This window comes from Leptonychotes weddellii, chromosome 7 (assembly GCF_054177405.1).
Source record: "Leptonychotes weddellii isolate Sample4059 chromosome 7, ASM5417740v2, whole genome shotgun sequence".
NCBI classification, from domain to species: Eukaryota; Metazoa; Chordata; class Mammalia; order Carnivora; family Phocidae; genus Leptonychotes; species Leptonychotes weddellii.
Window position 1 is genome coordinate 45092994 of NC_138375.1, and position 15219 is coordinate 45108212.

General features: G+C 41.3%; 1 protein-coding gene across 8 annotated transcripts in view; it reads right to left on the reverse strand.

Annotated features, from left to right (window-relative positions):
* Positions 1 to 9211: 9211 nt before the first annotated feature.
* The window catches only part of EBF1 (EBF transcription factor 1), a 391508-nt gene continuing 385500 nt past the window's right edge, over positions 9212 to 15219 (reverse strand). For all 8 annotated transcript variants that reach the window (XM_081826258.1, XM_081826259.1, XM_081826264.1 and 5 more), the window contains one exon: positions 9212 to 12413. Coding sequence is in view for 4 of the 8 variants with exons in the window: in XM_081826264.1 (XP_081682390.1) it covers positions 12382 to 12413 (32 nt within the window). In the remaining 4 variants the exon portion in view is untranslated. The remainder of the gene's footprint in view (positions 12414 to 15219) is intronic.

The window sequence follows — 15219 nt, forward strand, 5'->3', positions numbered from 1 at the left end:
GGCATCCTGGGCACAATGAAGCAAACAGAACTCTGTTATGTTCCAGTCCACAGGAGCTCACTAGTGGAAAGAGAGTTGAGAATTGTCTTCTGAGGGCTCCCCAATATTTGTCAGCAATGTCTACCTGAGTCTCTCGGAAGCGGCTCAATAAATTTCTCAGTCAACCTTTTAATGGTTTCCTTTTACTCCTTAAATATAAATAATATCTCAAATGAATCTAAGCCTGTGAGAATGATAGACTCTTTGAGAGAGAAAGGAACTTTAAGTCAAAGCACGTCTATTCATTATTGCTATGAGCCAAGAACAGTTCTAAGCACTCAGATATGGCAGTAAATAAAAATATTCACAAAGAAATACATAAATGAGATAACTACAGAAAGAGAAAAGGGCTATGAAGAAATTAGGGGCGCCTGGGTGGCTCAGTCGGCTAAGTGTCCAACTCTTGGTTTCAGCTCAGGTCATGATCTCAGGGTCATGAGATCCAGCCCTGAGTTGGGCTCTGCACTGAGTGTGGAACCTGCTTGGGATTCTCTCTCTCCCTCTCCCTCTGCCCCCTTGCCCCTCTCTCTCCCTCCTTCCCTCTCTAAAATAAAAAAATAGTGAGTGGTGGTGGTGTCAGGGAAGATGACTAAAAGGATCTGCTTTCATTGTGTATTCAAGGCCAATTAGGTTCATATGGTCCAAGTTTTATCCAAGAACAGGAGTTGCTATGTCAGCCATTGCCACAATAATGCTGCCAGACCCAAGTCATCCTGAGCAAGCCACTTGACTTCCACTCACATCATATCCATTAACACCCAGCTGGTCGAAGCAAGTCACATGGCCAGCCCAACACCAATGGGTTGGGAAACTTTACTCCATCCACATTCTGCTTCCTTGAAGTAGATTCTTAGAGGATTGTTTTCTACAACTTCTGGCTCTGCTTTCTGGGGAACTTTTCTTTTCTTTTTACTCTTTAGTCATTTCTAAAAGGGCAAGGCAAGGATTTCTCCCTTTCAGTAACTAGGCAACATTCTCAGTCTGCTTCCTGCCTGGAGAAATTTCAGTAAGTCAGATGTCTTTTTAAATCTCTAACAGCCACAATCTCTTCTAGTCCAGGATGGCTGCATGATTGCCAATACAACTGTCTCAAAAACTGACTGGGTTGGTTATGTATTTAATTCCAGTAAATTCCATTCACTGAGGCCATACTTGTAATTCTTTTCAAAAATGTCATTCTCTCTAGAGTTAATTGTGGTTCTTAATTTGGGCACCTCAGGCTTCTGTGTGATCTTTCTAGGAGCCCTTTGTGCAGCTAAAAGGATCTACTTAATTTTTTCGGAGGTCTTAACAAAGGTTGTGATGGCCACACTCTTGAGTTAGATGATGCCCCTGGACTTTATCTTAATGGCCATGTTCTTGATCTTTTCCTTCAGGCTTTATTTTACTTTGAGGATATTTTACTGGATGGAGTACAGAGATGAAAAACAGTATCATTTTCTACACAGCATATCACCAATTTTCTGAGTTTTCTGTATTTTCTCTCAGTTGTGTTTGCAAACCAGAACATTCTTTTCCGAGTTCATCTCTTTTGTGTGGCACCTTATCAAATGTGGCTACCTACAGCCAGTTCAGGCTTTTACCATTCCATATCCATATCTCCCTGTGCACACCCTGAGTTCAAGAAGTACATATCTGCCTTTCTAGATTATCATAGGAACTACTTTAATTGCATGTTTTACTCAGTGTTTCACCATTGCATAACACAGGTCATGATTCTCCTGATCTCCTATTGTTTCCTAAACACCTACCACTGAGTTTGAAAATACTTTTTTCAGATTTTTCTTACAATTGTACCCTCTTCTAGGTTTCTATTTCTGGGTCAGTTGGCTATTGCTACAATTAATGCTGCGTAACAAATTGCCCCAAAGCTCACGGGCTTACAGCCACCACAAGTATTAATTCTCTTGCTTGCAGATTCGCAGGCAGTAACTGTGAGGGACAGATGATACTGTCAGGGTGGCTGGGGATGCTGCTTCAGGCCGAGGGGCAGCGTAGTTCAGCTCTAGTCAGTGCGGACTGGTGGACACTTCGGCCCCGGGCTGGAGCTTCCACAGCTTCCTGGAGGAGCTCTTCTAAAAGCGGATCTGGGGAGTGTGAGAACCACGGGAAACATCACAGTCACATCTATGGCCTCTGCCTTTCTCATGTCAGCTTGTGTTCCATGCACCACAGTAAGCCACATGGCCCCGCTCAGCATCAGTACGATGAGGAGGTATACAAGACCCTGCCAATTTTCTCATGGGGCTCTTCTGAACATGTAATCAAATGCTTGTTTATTAATTTTCTTTTGTTTTTATGCTGAATTATTGTCCAGCGCCTCTTATACGGAGTTCTGAGGACAGCGACTGATACATACTGGCCACTTAGATTTTTGAGTGAGTGAGTAAAGAAGGGATAAGCGATTTCAAGAGTTTTCTTGTTCTGACTGCAAATAAGCACCTAAGAGTCCATTCTGTAACTTTGTTAACCATATCAAAATTTCACCTAATCACATTTCACCTAAACATGTAGCAGTTCAATTTTCTTAAATATGAAGGAGCATAACAGGATCCCCCAACAAGAAATGATTTACGGATGCCAACATAGAAGAAATATTTTTTTACTCTTGTTCCTTGTGTGCCCATGTTACCCACCTTTCACCTTTATCCTCTCCCATCTTGAGCAGCAGTGCCAAGCCCTTACCCTGCAGATTTCTTGCCAGAGTTTGCTTCCTTAGACATGTGATGATATTCAGAATTATTGTTCTTCTTTCCTGTATGGAGCTCACTGGTACCTTTCCTGGTACTAAAGTATAACAAGGAGAAATGATTTGGGGGATATCTCTTGTTTTGATCGTGCTTATGACAAGCATCAGTCACACATCATCTTTTGGTTTGATATGGGAGCTGTTGGGAACATTTTCTTTTGTTAAAGGAGGAATCCTTTCTTTGAGGGTGACCCTTTGGATGCCAGGGATACTATATAGTTAGCTTGTGAGAAGTGAGAAAGACTTGCAAGAATTTTATTTTTTTTAAGACAAGGATGTCCATCATAATGTTGCATATAATATCAAGAAATAAGAACCTAATGTCTATCATTTTGAGATCAGTTAAAGGTAGTATGATATATCCATGTATGTATATCTCTGTCTATCAACACACACATACACGCACACCCCGAATCACAATTGCTAATATTGACAGACTAGCTAATATGTGCCAGGCACTGAATGATAACTCATCATGTGGCTTGTTTTATTAACATCATCTTCTTAGATATCTTTTAAGATAAATACTCCTATTGTTACTTCTTTTTAATGGATGAGAAACTGAGGATTAGAGAATGTGAGTGATTTTTTTGAAGTCATTTTCAGTATATACTGGTTATTGGGTTAATACATTCCATAGATCTACCGACTGTTAAGTCCATATATGTCTTAAACAAATGGCCTTCAGGGTCCAGTGGGGACCTCTGTCCTCATACAAAGTTGGTGAGCAATTCATTTTTAATTGAGGATAACTATACCTATATTACATGATCATTGAGAATTTAACAAACAAATTTCTATAAAGTTACTAGAATATCACATCCTATAAAAGTAGGTCCCCAACAAGGGAATGCCAACTGCCATTAAGACTATTTCCCTGTTAACTTTTATCCTCTCTTCTAGGTTCATCTTAAATGTAATTAAGCAAATTGGCATCTTGCTGGACAAGAGGGTGAGTCATAATATTCTGTGCTTGTGGGAAAATTTGGGCCTTTTCAGTTGAACACTTTGGGCTGTGGGTGTTTCTAGGGCCTCAAGGGTGGGGAGGAATATTAACCTTGGAATCATAAAGGGCAATCTTGGGGATCTCTAATCTTTCATCTGGTAGCAGCTGCTGGATTGAAGAGAAGCTGAGCTTGTCCCTAGAATTCCATGCAAGAAACTCATAGGGCAGGTAGGAGTCAGGGCAAAGAGGAGAGGTCTATCCAGAGGTCTCTCCAGAGGAATGGCTCTGCTTGAAGAGCAACCAGGGAACCAAGCACTGAGGAGGAGTGTTGCATAGATAGAGAAGAGGGAAACAATGTTGGAACACAAAAAAGGAAATGACAGAAAGAGGAGAGAAACTGAGAAGGAGGAGCATTCTGAGGGGAAGAATTGAATGCATTAGTCCTCCGCTTTGTGGTGGTCTGTCACCTCCATTTAGAATGCCCTCTCCACTCCACTCCCAGCTCTCCCTTGCTAACTCCTGCGCCATCAGAACTGCTCTCAAGCATGAGCAGAAGGCTGCATCTTGCTGTATGTGCTCCTGGCTTTCTATTCTTTCTCCCTGGAATATATCAGGTCAAACACTCACAAGGAAGTATTTATGGACTCTCCCCTCCCACAGCCTGCCAAAGGGAATTATATTTGGCTAGCCCAATATCTACCCTTTTCCCAGCTTCACTGAAGAGGAAAGATTTTCTTGCAGGGGAAAAAGACTTCATTGAAAACAACGCAATGAGAGAGATGGGGAAAGAGAGGAGGAAAAAAGAAAAATCATGCAAACTCAGAATACGTTTTTTGTTAGATGGATTGAGGAAACCAGTGTCTGAGTAAGGTGAGGAGTAAGGAAAAGGATAGTAGAGGAAAGAGAATTTTAGTAGGTATTACCATGGACTTTACATATAGATTATTTTTTAATGGCTTTTAAAGGATTTAAATTAAAAAAAAAATCCATGTGGAATTTAAGAAACAAAACAGAGGATCATAGAGAAAGAAGGGAAAATTAAATAAGATGAAATCAGAGAGGAAGACAAACCATAAGAGACTCTTAACTCTAGGGAACAAACTGAGGGTTGCTGGAGGAGAGATGGGTGGGGGGATGGGGTAACCGGGGGATGGGCATTAAGAGGGCACATGACGTGATGAGCACTGGGTGTTTTATGCAACTGATGAATTAGTGAACTCTACACCTGAAACTAATGATGAACTATATGTTGGCTAGTTGAATTTAAGTAAAGTAAGTTTAAAAAAAATCCAATTTCTTTCTACCTAAATTTGGGTGTTGAAGTAGGTCTGGATGTGTGCAGAGATAGAGCTATATGCTCTCTCAGATATATTAGGGTGACAGTAACATTTATCACAATGTGAAATTATATGTTTATGTGATTGATTCATAGTAATGGAAGAAGAAAATGTGTCTATTTAAGAAACAGTCATAACCCAACCCTTTGCACAGCCCCTGACAGAAAGAGGGCCCTCAGTAAGAATATCTTGACTAAACAAATGTGTTAGAGAAAGCCAAGGCTATTGCCTGGGTCTAATTCCCTTCCCCTTGCATTCCCTTCATTTTATGGCCGCTGCTGTCCTTGCCAGAATCCCACCCAGATCTGTGCTATTGAGCAAATGAACTTCAGTGGGACTCCCTCCTTTTTGTTGACATTTTGTTAACTCCTTTCTGGAGTACTAGATTCTCCTTAGAGCCTAATTCCCTGTGCAGGGTATTTCCTGCAGAAAGCCGACCTCAGGCCTCGGGTTCATTCCAGGGTTGAGAACTTTCATTCTTAATATAGAATGTGGAAATTCTACAACCGGTGGGAAAAAAGTATGCCAAGTAGATAAAAATCAGTCCCTCTGCAGCATAACTCTCCAGAGAGAAGAGATAAAACTGCTTGATGCTTAAGTTAAAAAAAAAAAAAAAAAAAGTAACAAAATATTTCCAGTTCCGGAAACTGAATTTCATTCCTAACGTAAATATAGAAACCTCTGGAGAAGATCATACTTGGGAGAGGGAAGGAAAGCAAAGGGAACAGGAGGAAGGGATTTCACAACCCAACTCTGCAGCTTCATAGCAAAGAAACCACCTGAAACATCAACCACGTCTTTAATAGTAGTTGCCCCGGTCAGAAAACGGAGTTTGTTTTTGACTTCTTCCTCTCCCTCAATCCGCAGGTTGCATCAGTTGCCAAATCCTGGTGGTTCTCCCTCCCTGAGTCCTTCTCTATTTTTTTTAAATGATTGAGTATACTTGACATGTAACATTGTGTAAGTTTAAATTTCACAATGTGCAATGGGTTGGTTTACTACATTTATCTATTGCAGTATGATTACTACCAGCACGTTAGCTACCACCTCCATCGTGTCTCATAATTACCATTTCATTTTGTGATGAGAACAAATAAAATCTACTCTCTTAGCAACTTTGAAGTATATGATACTTGATCGTTGACTATAATCACAATGCTAAATATTTCTAATCCTATCTATCTTCTTCCTTTGATCCTCCTAGTCCAAGCTATTCATTTTTCACCTGGACCATTGCACTGGCCTGATAGATCTTGTCCATTTCCCCGCTGCCTTTCTTCAATTCTTTCTCTATGTGGCAACAAGAATACTACTTCTAAAATATACGCTTGATCCCTTGTTTACAGTGTCTACGACCCCACACTATTCACAGTTACAGTAAACGTCTGTTGTCATGTGGATAACAAGAGAATAGAGATGAAGAAGGAAAGACAATAGACTCGGAGGACTCCCGTAAGGGGACTTGTTATAAAAGGGGAGAGGGTCCAGTAGTTCTTTTCTTTCCTTTAAAATGTGATCATATTGTAGGTTGCTAAGAAAGTACTACTGAGGAAGGAGAAATTGATGACTTTGGAGAGAGAGTGTAATAATTCCAGGAGCCACATTCTTGAGAATGTGAGTGATGGGAAACATGCTAGGGCAAGCATAGCCCTGAGCATGGTGTGTTGACAAGACATCACTTCTCTGGAAGTCTACCTAAAACTGAATTCACTCATGAGGGTCTTTCAGCAAGGCAAAAGGAGATTGGAAAAAAAAAAAAATGATGTATACATTTTTACATTGAATGTGGCCACTGTAGAGTATAGGGATTTTTTTCGCAATTACATATTCCATTTTCCCATATTCCCATTCCTTTCCATTGACCTTAGGTACTTTTTTCTCATATAGCCAGCTCCAAAGGCATTGACCATGGCCTTCCATGCCCTACTTTCCCTTATCTGCTCGGAGAGTTCCTATTCACACCACTCAGGCATTACCGCTTTGCAGTGTTCCTTGATCTCCATGGAGAGGGCAGATCACTCTGACCCTCAAATCAGGCTGTGTAAACATCTCCTCTAGCAACTTGTCTTTTGGCCAGAAGCCCCAAACTGACATTCTAGAGGCTCATGGATTTTGTTTGCCCAATGCAGTGTTTTTAAAACACTATTTTTGGATTAGAGGACAACATTTACAAAAATGAAAATTTTACACCAAAAAAAAAAAAAAATCCAATAATATATATAGCATTCTTGGAAAATGAAAGACGGGCATCACTGGGCCCAGATTCCCACGTGGGAGCAACTGCCTATAGAGCAGGCAAGGTGCTGCCTGTCCGTTTTCACCCCAGCTCACCCCTCGGGCTTTGTCAGCATAGCTCCTGTGGACAGATACAAGGCTGTGAATGTACGTGCCATGCTGAGCCGAGACTTGGGCCCGAGGGGCAGGAGTTATGACTGGTTTGCCTGTGCATCCCAGCATCTAGTGCAGTGCCAAGCACACCTGTTATGAATTGACTTTCCCACGTTCCGCAGTGTCACCTTGCACAACCTGCATGCCCCCTCGCACGGCCTGTTTCTGAACGCAGGTGTTCACTCCCAAAGCTCAGATCCTTACACCTGCCTTCATCCCCGCTGCCTAAGGCGCCCACCCCACTTGGTTACCGAATCCTTCACATCTCCGCTCAAATGTCACTTTCTCTGGAAACCTTCCCCAGCCCTTCAGGTTAAGTCGGATCTCACTGTAATATGCTTTCAGAGCACTCTGGACTTTTCCTCATTGCCATTGTGGGGTTGTTAGTATTTACTTGCATGGTTGCTTCACGTGGGCTTGCCCCACTCAACTCTAAGCCCGGTGAGGGCAGGCCCAGGGTGCCGGCACTCACTGTGGAATCTGCCGCACCTCCCCTGGCGCCGGGTAATCAGTAAACCTTCAAGGTGTATGTGAACGAATGAATGAACAAATGCTTCCAAGAAATAGGCCTTAAGGAAAGTGGAGGCCTGTGTGGAGAGGTGTAGATGTCTGCTTTAGTCTGTGGAGCGCTGTGACATGCATGTGTCACTCTAAACTTCCTAAACTGCTTTGATTTGAGTCTGGATTTGTCTAGTCGGCGACTGTGAGCAACCCGAGGGCAGGCTCTCTTGTTCATTTTTTTATTTTTCTGTGTCTAATACAGGGACCTGCATCTACTACAGAACTCCAAAAATGTATATTGAATGACCAAACTAATGAACACAGACTCCCTTCTTAAGAAAATGATGAGAGTTTCTCTACTTATTAACTTACTCATGACACTCTGTCATTACTTCAGACTGAGCTCTATTCCAGAGCCGAAGTGTTATCGACAATGGCCACCACAAATGATCAAGACGGTGGCTGTATGATGCCCTGCTAGTTCTGGTCATCAACTTTCTGTGGTCTCTGGCCTATTTGCTAAGTTTTTGAGGCATTTTATGAGCATCGTTAACCTTACCACGTCCAATAATTGCAAAAGCAGGGGAAGCATTGAAGGATCAATTGGAAAGACTTACGATGATGATGGAACTTAAAGTGAAATCATTTTACAAGAGAAGGTGCCTACTGGGTGTCTGTGGAATGTTTGACTCCAGATAAAGTTGGTTTTATCCAACAGAGAGAGTGTCTTATCCACCAGGGATCTAAAACTATAGATCATGGAAGGTTCTGAGTTTCACACATGCCTCCTCATCAATGAGCCGGGGCACATAACTAATTGACCATAAGGCTCACTGGGACTAATTAGCAGCTGTATGTGAAGAGCTTGGTTCAGACTTGTAGCACAGAGGATGGCATTCTAGAATGGCCAGATCCTGGACTCACAATTCAGTCACCGCCCGGGGGGGATCGCACTGCTTGGCTGGTGAAATGGTTGGGGCTCTTGGCTCCTCTGTGGGCTGGTGTGCGCAGGTGCGCATCCATTCACTGCCGGCAGAGGGCAGCAGTACGCTGTGCGTGTGCAATTTGCATCCCAGATTGGCAAATCCCCAAGGATTTACAAAGAAAGAGAGTGGGTGTCCCAGGACTACCCAGATTTCTTTTCTCTGGGTGTCAACACTGGTCTGAGTAATTGCAAACACAGACCTTCTACATATGTTGGACTTTGGCTCATCTGAAATACTGAAATGAATACACAACTAGAAGCTGCCATCACAGACAGGAAGTAACTTTAATTAAATATTGTGAAAGTTGAAAAGTTTTTACAGCTTGAATTTTTGCAAAAAAAAAAAAAATTATAACAATCTCTACAGTAGTTAGGTTCTCTAACAATTGAACTGTACAGTGTGTGTCTATTCAAAAAGTTTGATAAGAAGGTGAAAGGTTAGTAGATTCAGAGATGACTTCGTTAAGCTGCATCCTAGTACAATGTGAGGCCAGGGCATGTCAGGCAATCCAGTCATCCAGAAGCTGTATTTTTCCCCCAAAACTGAAATCTTAATTCTCTGTTTCATTTTCTTCTTAAAGCCATATTCTGTATTTAGGGGAACATTTTTTATTTGTAGAAATTTTGTGTAGAAGAAAGAGGGTCAGAGGGCCAGAACATCTTTTCATCTAATCAATATAAATAGAGGTGACAGAACACAAATTATACACATTTTAAAGGCTCTTTGGACTTTCCAGAAAAGTTCTAACCACTACACATGGCTGACAGATGGGTGGCGTTTGTTGTCAGGGTCTGAGCCGGACACCTTGCCGGCTGACCATTCCTTCACAAACAGTTAAGGGGCTCACCAGACAAAATATGGCTTTAAATTGTATACATCTTCAGGCCAGCACTTACCACACGAATTCAGACAAACTTTCTGAGTACCGAGAAGCAATGCGTCCACCTTGCTTACATTTTCCAGTTTTTTTATTATTATTAATCATCATTATTATTATTTCTCACCTTGAAAAATCAGCTTTCCTCCCCCCCCTTCCCTCCCACGACTCCCCTCCCGCACCCGCCCCAACCCATAAAAATCGCACTCTTGACAGTCTAGTGAAAACCATTGCAAAATCCATATGGGGGCATGCACAGTTGCAGCATTGTTGTAAATTTCTTGCTCTACTAGAAAAAGTTACATTGTCTTAAGGTAACAAAACAGTTCTTTTGTGCTTTTCCATTTCTTTTTTTTTTTTTTTTTTTTCTTTTTCTTTTTTTCTTAGAATGTTAGTGATGACTGACAGTTCCGGTGCACAGTTACAATGTACAAGTGAAATGAATATGATTTGCATTGTTAAGGCATCCAATCTGCTGGTTTATATTTATGTGAAAGACAGAGGAAATATACAAGCAGACTTAAGAAAGAAAGTATGTTCATTGATTTCTATGAAGTTTCTCCCCCAAATTTAATGCACAAAATGCGTCACTCCAAAGGGAGAGATTCCATGCATATTAATAGAGTAAAACAGCATTAGGGTTTTTTTTTTCTTTTTGTAAGCTTCCAAAGCAAAGGATACATTTTTTTTTTTAATCTACAGAACTAAATGCTACAAGAATAATATGCTACTATTTTTTTTTTTTGCCATATATTGGAAAAAACTTCTTAACTTACAAATAATACAAAAATAGACAATGGCTTTGGGGTGGAAATAAAAAAAAATTGAAGCATGGTTTAAAACAAAACTAAAAATAACTATAAATGAAATGTTTAAAAATCACATTGAAACTGCTAATACAACTGTAGGTGACCAAATACGCACTTTTCACATAGCAAACATACACAATAAAATAAACTGGGAGTGGGAGGAAAAGGAAGAAGGGGAAAGCAATGTACAAATTCCAAAGATAAATACATTATTTATATGGATATTTTACAAAATCCCCTTTAAAACAAAAAGCCTTTTAATTAACTTTGCAAGTATGTGCAAGCTAAAGGTAGTGAGCTTTTTTTTTCTTTGCAAAATATGCAGTAAAATCTTTTTGTGATATTGAAAAACTGTCTTAAGACATTAAAATGTATAAATAGAACAACGACTTTGGCAAAAATCACAAAAAATCTACAGTATTTATAACTACATACAAAAACACAACAGCAAAGGAAAAACTATCAGGCAAATGCATCCTCAGAGCTTTGCTGCATCTTTGCTATTTATTCTTACTTTTAAGAACACTTCCCAGATGATGAGAGCAAAAATTCCATAGAACAAAAAGCTATGTTTTGGAGCTCTCAACCTTCTTCTCCTTTCTCCCAGTTTTCCTTTTACTCTTAATTCCAAAGCACTTAACCTGTCGCTCTAATCTATTCGGTTACAAACGGTAAGGGTCACCGAGAGAGGTGCGTTATCTCAAGTGGGAAATCTGTAACACCTGCCATGTTGCTTTTGTCAGCTTTTGGAGGATTGGTTCTGAAGTCAGCATTTAGGATGAGTAAACTTCAAACTTGCAAATGGTGGCGTGAAAGTGGGATTTTGGCTTGATAACTGGAGAGCATAATGTGGAATTCTGTGCCTGGACCCTGTTCCATGAAGTCTCATAGGAGATTCTCACACAGTATGTTTGCCATCAAGCTCTCGAGAGGCCATCGGCTTCAGAAGAAGTTGACACAAGTGAAAGAGAGAATGATATCAGGTTTAAATATGCAGTTTTAACAATCTGTCTAGAGGCACTGGATTTTTGAGTAGAAGGGAAAAGTGTGATCACTTACATCACTTTTTAACTTTCCAGGCTGCATTTATTTACACACTTAAGACAACAATACAAAAGAGATAAATAAGCTTGCACTGCTAAGGGATGGCATGTTAAGTTAGATATTGAAAATGCACTGTCTGAGCTAACTACCATTTGATATGCTTTAAGGCGCAAAAGCCGACCCTTAGTTTTCTAAAAAATCTAACTGGCATTCCTATTCTGTCCCATACAAGCTTTTTTTTTCTTTTTTTCTTTTTTTTTCTTTTTTGACTTTTTTGTAAATATCACCACTTCATTCTCCCTTTACACAGCTTTAAAAACATCATAAATTAAAACATGGAGTCTTATTTATAGTGTCCCTTGTATACAGCTTTACGGTTTATAAAAGACAAATGATTGCAGAGTTAAGCTTAAAAAAAAAAAAAAGAAAGAAAAAGAAAAAGTGGATTTGCTTTTATCAACACAGAATAAATATATCCCCCAAATACTTGGGAGGTACAACTTTTAACCAACACTCTGCACTTGCAGATCCCTTCCAATTTCAGTATTTGCAAGGTCGGTGATATTGTTTGTTTAAAAATCTGCAGTTATCGTGATTCCTCTTAAAAAGGCCTGAGTTAAAAGTTCCACTCGGGGACTTGTATCAGATTACTCTCTGTAGCAGAATCCAACCTCTTCATTAATAAAATTCTTCAAGGCAATTCTTTCACATGGGAGGAACAATCATGCCAGATATCGCTGTGGAAAGAGAAGACAAAAGTCAGTGGTTTTGCATCCAAATTTCTCACTGAGGGGGAAAAAAAAAATGGGAAAAAACACCCACACACCACTATGTTGGTTGAATATTAGTCACAAATGTGCTCTCATCTTCCCTGGAACGAGGGTTTGTTATAAAATATACATGTACTTTATTAAGAATGGTAATATATCAGCCTGTGTATGTGTCTTTAACAGAACAGAAGAGGCTAAGCATCCTCCAAGTCTGATTTCAATTTTGAAACGTAGCTGGAAAGTTGCATAGTTTGAATACTGCTGGGAAAGTTGCGGCCCCAAACCTTGCAAAATAGTGAAAATTTTCAATTTGTCACTCTTTTTCCCCCCTCCCCTTCACTTCCATAATATAAAATTAAAAAAAAAAAAAAAGAACAACAACAAAAAAAATCCAGTTCATCCCAACTGCCAGCAAGTTCTACAAAAAGCCCACGCTCTGTGCTCTGTGCGTGCACGAAGACAGGGCGCTAGAGCAGCAAGCTGAATGCCTTCATTTCAGTCGTCCGTGCCTGGGAAAAGGAGGTGCCAGCCACCGAGGGCCTTGTTCCCGGGGCAGATGAAGCTGGGAGAAGAGCACGGCGGAGGAGGCAAGGCAGGTTTGCATGAAACTACAGCATGTTTCCTATACTACGGCTTCACTCAAGGCTCCGGAATGGTCTGACCACGTTCCTAGAAAATTATAGCCTAGGAAAGCTGGGGTAAGGTCCTGGAGTAATCAAAAAACTCTTTCAAAGTGTTCCGAGTTAGCAGGCCGCACACAGCGGTATTTAGAAAAGCAGGGAATCCACTAGGCCAGCCTTCCACCTCTGGCTTTCCTGCTTTCTGAGTAGGATGCCCTTCCTCCTCCACCCCCCGCCCCCAAGGTAGTTACTTGTTTCCTTGAACCTCTGCCTCCTCAGCTAGAAAATGTAGTTAAGGGTATTTGTAAGGGCAGTGACATTTTTAGGGTTGTTGGAGATTTAAACAAAATAACATATGTGAAGTGCTTGGCCCAGAGTCAGCTCCTAGCAAAGACCTCATAGAGGTTAGCTGCTGTTACTTTTAATCCATCCCTTCTGCTGCTAAACTAGCTGTGTGACCTCATGCTAATGGTTTGACTTCTCTGGGCTGTGTTTCCTCTTATATCAAATAGGCACCACCTCGTACAGCATACTTCACATGATGAGCATGAGCAATGGAAGGACGTCTGTAAGAAAGTTAAAGCAGTATGGCAACTTTGAAATATGTTGGGGGAAGAACGATGCGTCCATTAGAAGCAAGAGGCAGCCATCTTTGCTTCCAAAGAGGAGAGAGAAAGTCATTGCTTTCTTCTCGTTGGCAATTCTAACTTTAAATTGATGTTCTTGTCAGCGATGACTGATACTAGGAAGTGGCGCTCTTCGTATCCCAACTTTCATGTCCGGAAAAATGTGCCTGTTTTTATGCGAACCCCAACTACCACAAATCCTGCTGCAGACACAGGGTGGCTAGGTGAGGCTCTAAAGCCCTGCAGCCTCTGCACCCCTCCTGTTTCCCCTCCCCCACCCCCGACATTTTAAATTCAATTAAAAAATGTATTTTGCCAAACACTTTTTCCGTTAATTTTTAAACCCATCTGTATTCACAGGGAAATTTAATCCACATGTTTCTGATTCATGTACACGTAAATCATCCAAATGTTGTTTTGCAAGAGCCGTTTTGCAGTCCAAAAGCTCCTGGAGTCTTTTTCGTAAGCCCTCATAAGCCATTTTTCTTAGAAACAGGAAGTGTCTCTTGCCAAATGCAGACCAACTTAAACTCCCAAAGATTCGGGATCAGTTGGAAAAGCAGTCCCCCTAAGATTCAAGTGAGCCCTAGATCTGACGGAAACGGGGAGCTCAGATTTTTAACCCAAGCCTTAACATGAGAATTCAAGATGCTGCAGCTCCAAAGGCAAGGGGGCGGGGGGTCTCTGCACCGTGACAGCTCAGCATGGCTCTGCCTCCCTAAGGATCTTTCATCTAGGCTGGAGGTGGGTCCAGGCACCCTTATTAAGGCCAGGCCTTTCTGTGGGGGTTCTAAACCTCTAGAAGAGAACCAAGTCCTAGTTTGCTCTCCACCCAAATCCACTTTGTGCGCCTGGCATTAAAGGGCAGTCCCCTACAATACAGCCAGGCGGCTCAGGCAGCGTCGATGGGATGCAAAGCAGAGAACTGACAAACTTCCCGCTCATTTGGTCAGTGGGACCAGCCAACATTTAGTAATTGGACCCTGAAAACATCAGGGTTGTTTTTTAATTCTGAATGGCTAGAGGGAAAAAAAAAATCTAGCCGTGTTTTGTACCTGAATAATGTGCTAGATTAATTAGATTAAACCCCCACTAGGGCCCCATTAGAAGTTACAAAGCAAAGCTAACCGGTGTGTGCCAGTCCATAGCTAACAGTGCTTCTTAATCTGGAATATAGGGGTCACAAACTCCAGTGCCCCGAGAGCCCAGACTGGGAACAGAAGTGAGCAAAGTGCACTAATAGGGGTGGAGGGACTCTGCCAGGGGCATGGCAGGCCTTCTCTAGAGTGGGCTCCCCACAGTTACTGCACAGAAATGCCTGCTCACAACCACCAGATCTTCTGAACTCTTGCAAGAGAAGATGGAGATGTGAATTTTTTAAAATACAAAAGAGCCCAGTTTATACCTCGTAGCAAATAATTAAAATTAAAAACAAGCCAACAGACATATCTGAGGGTACCTAGGGGGTGGCTTTGGTCTGCCCACACTTTCCTAACCTTGCCCTTGTTGGCCCTCAGACTTCTCTTA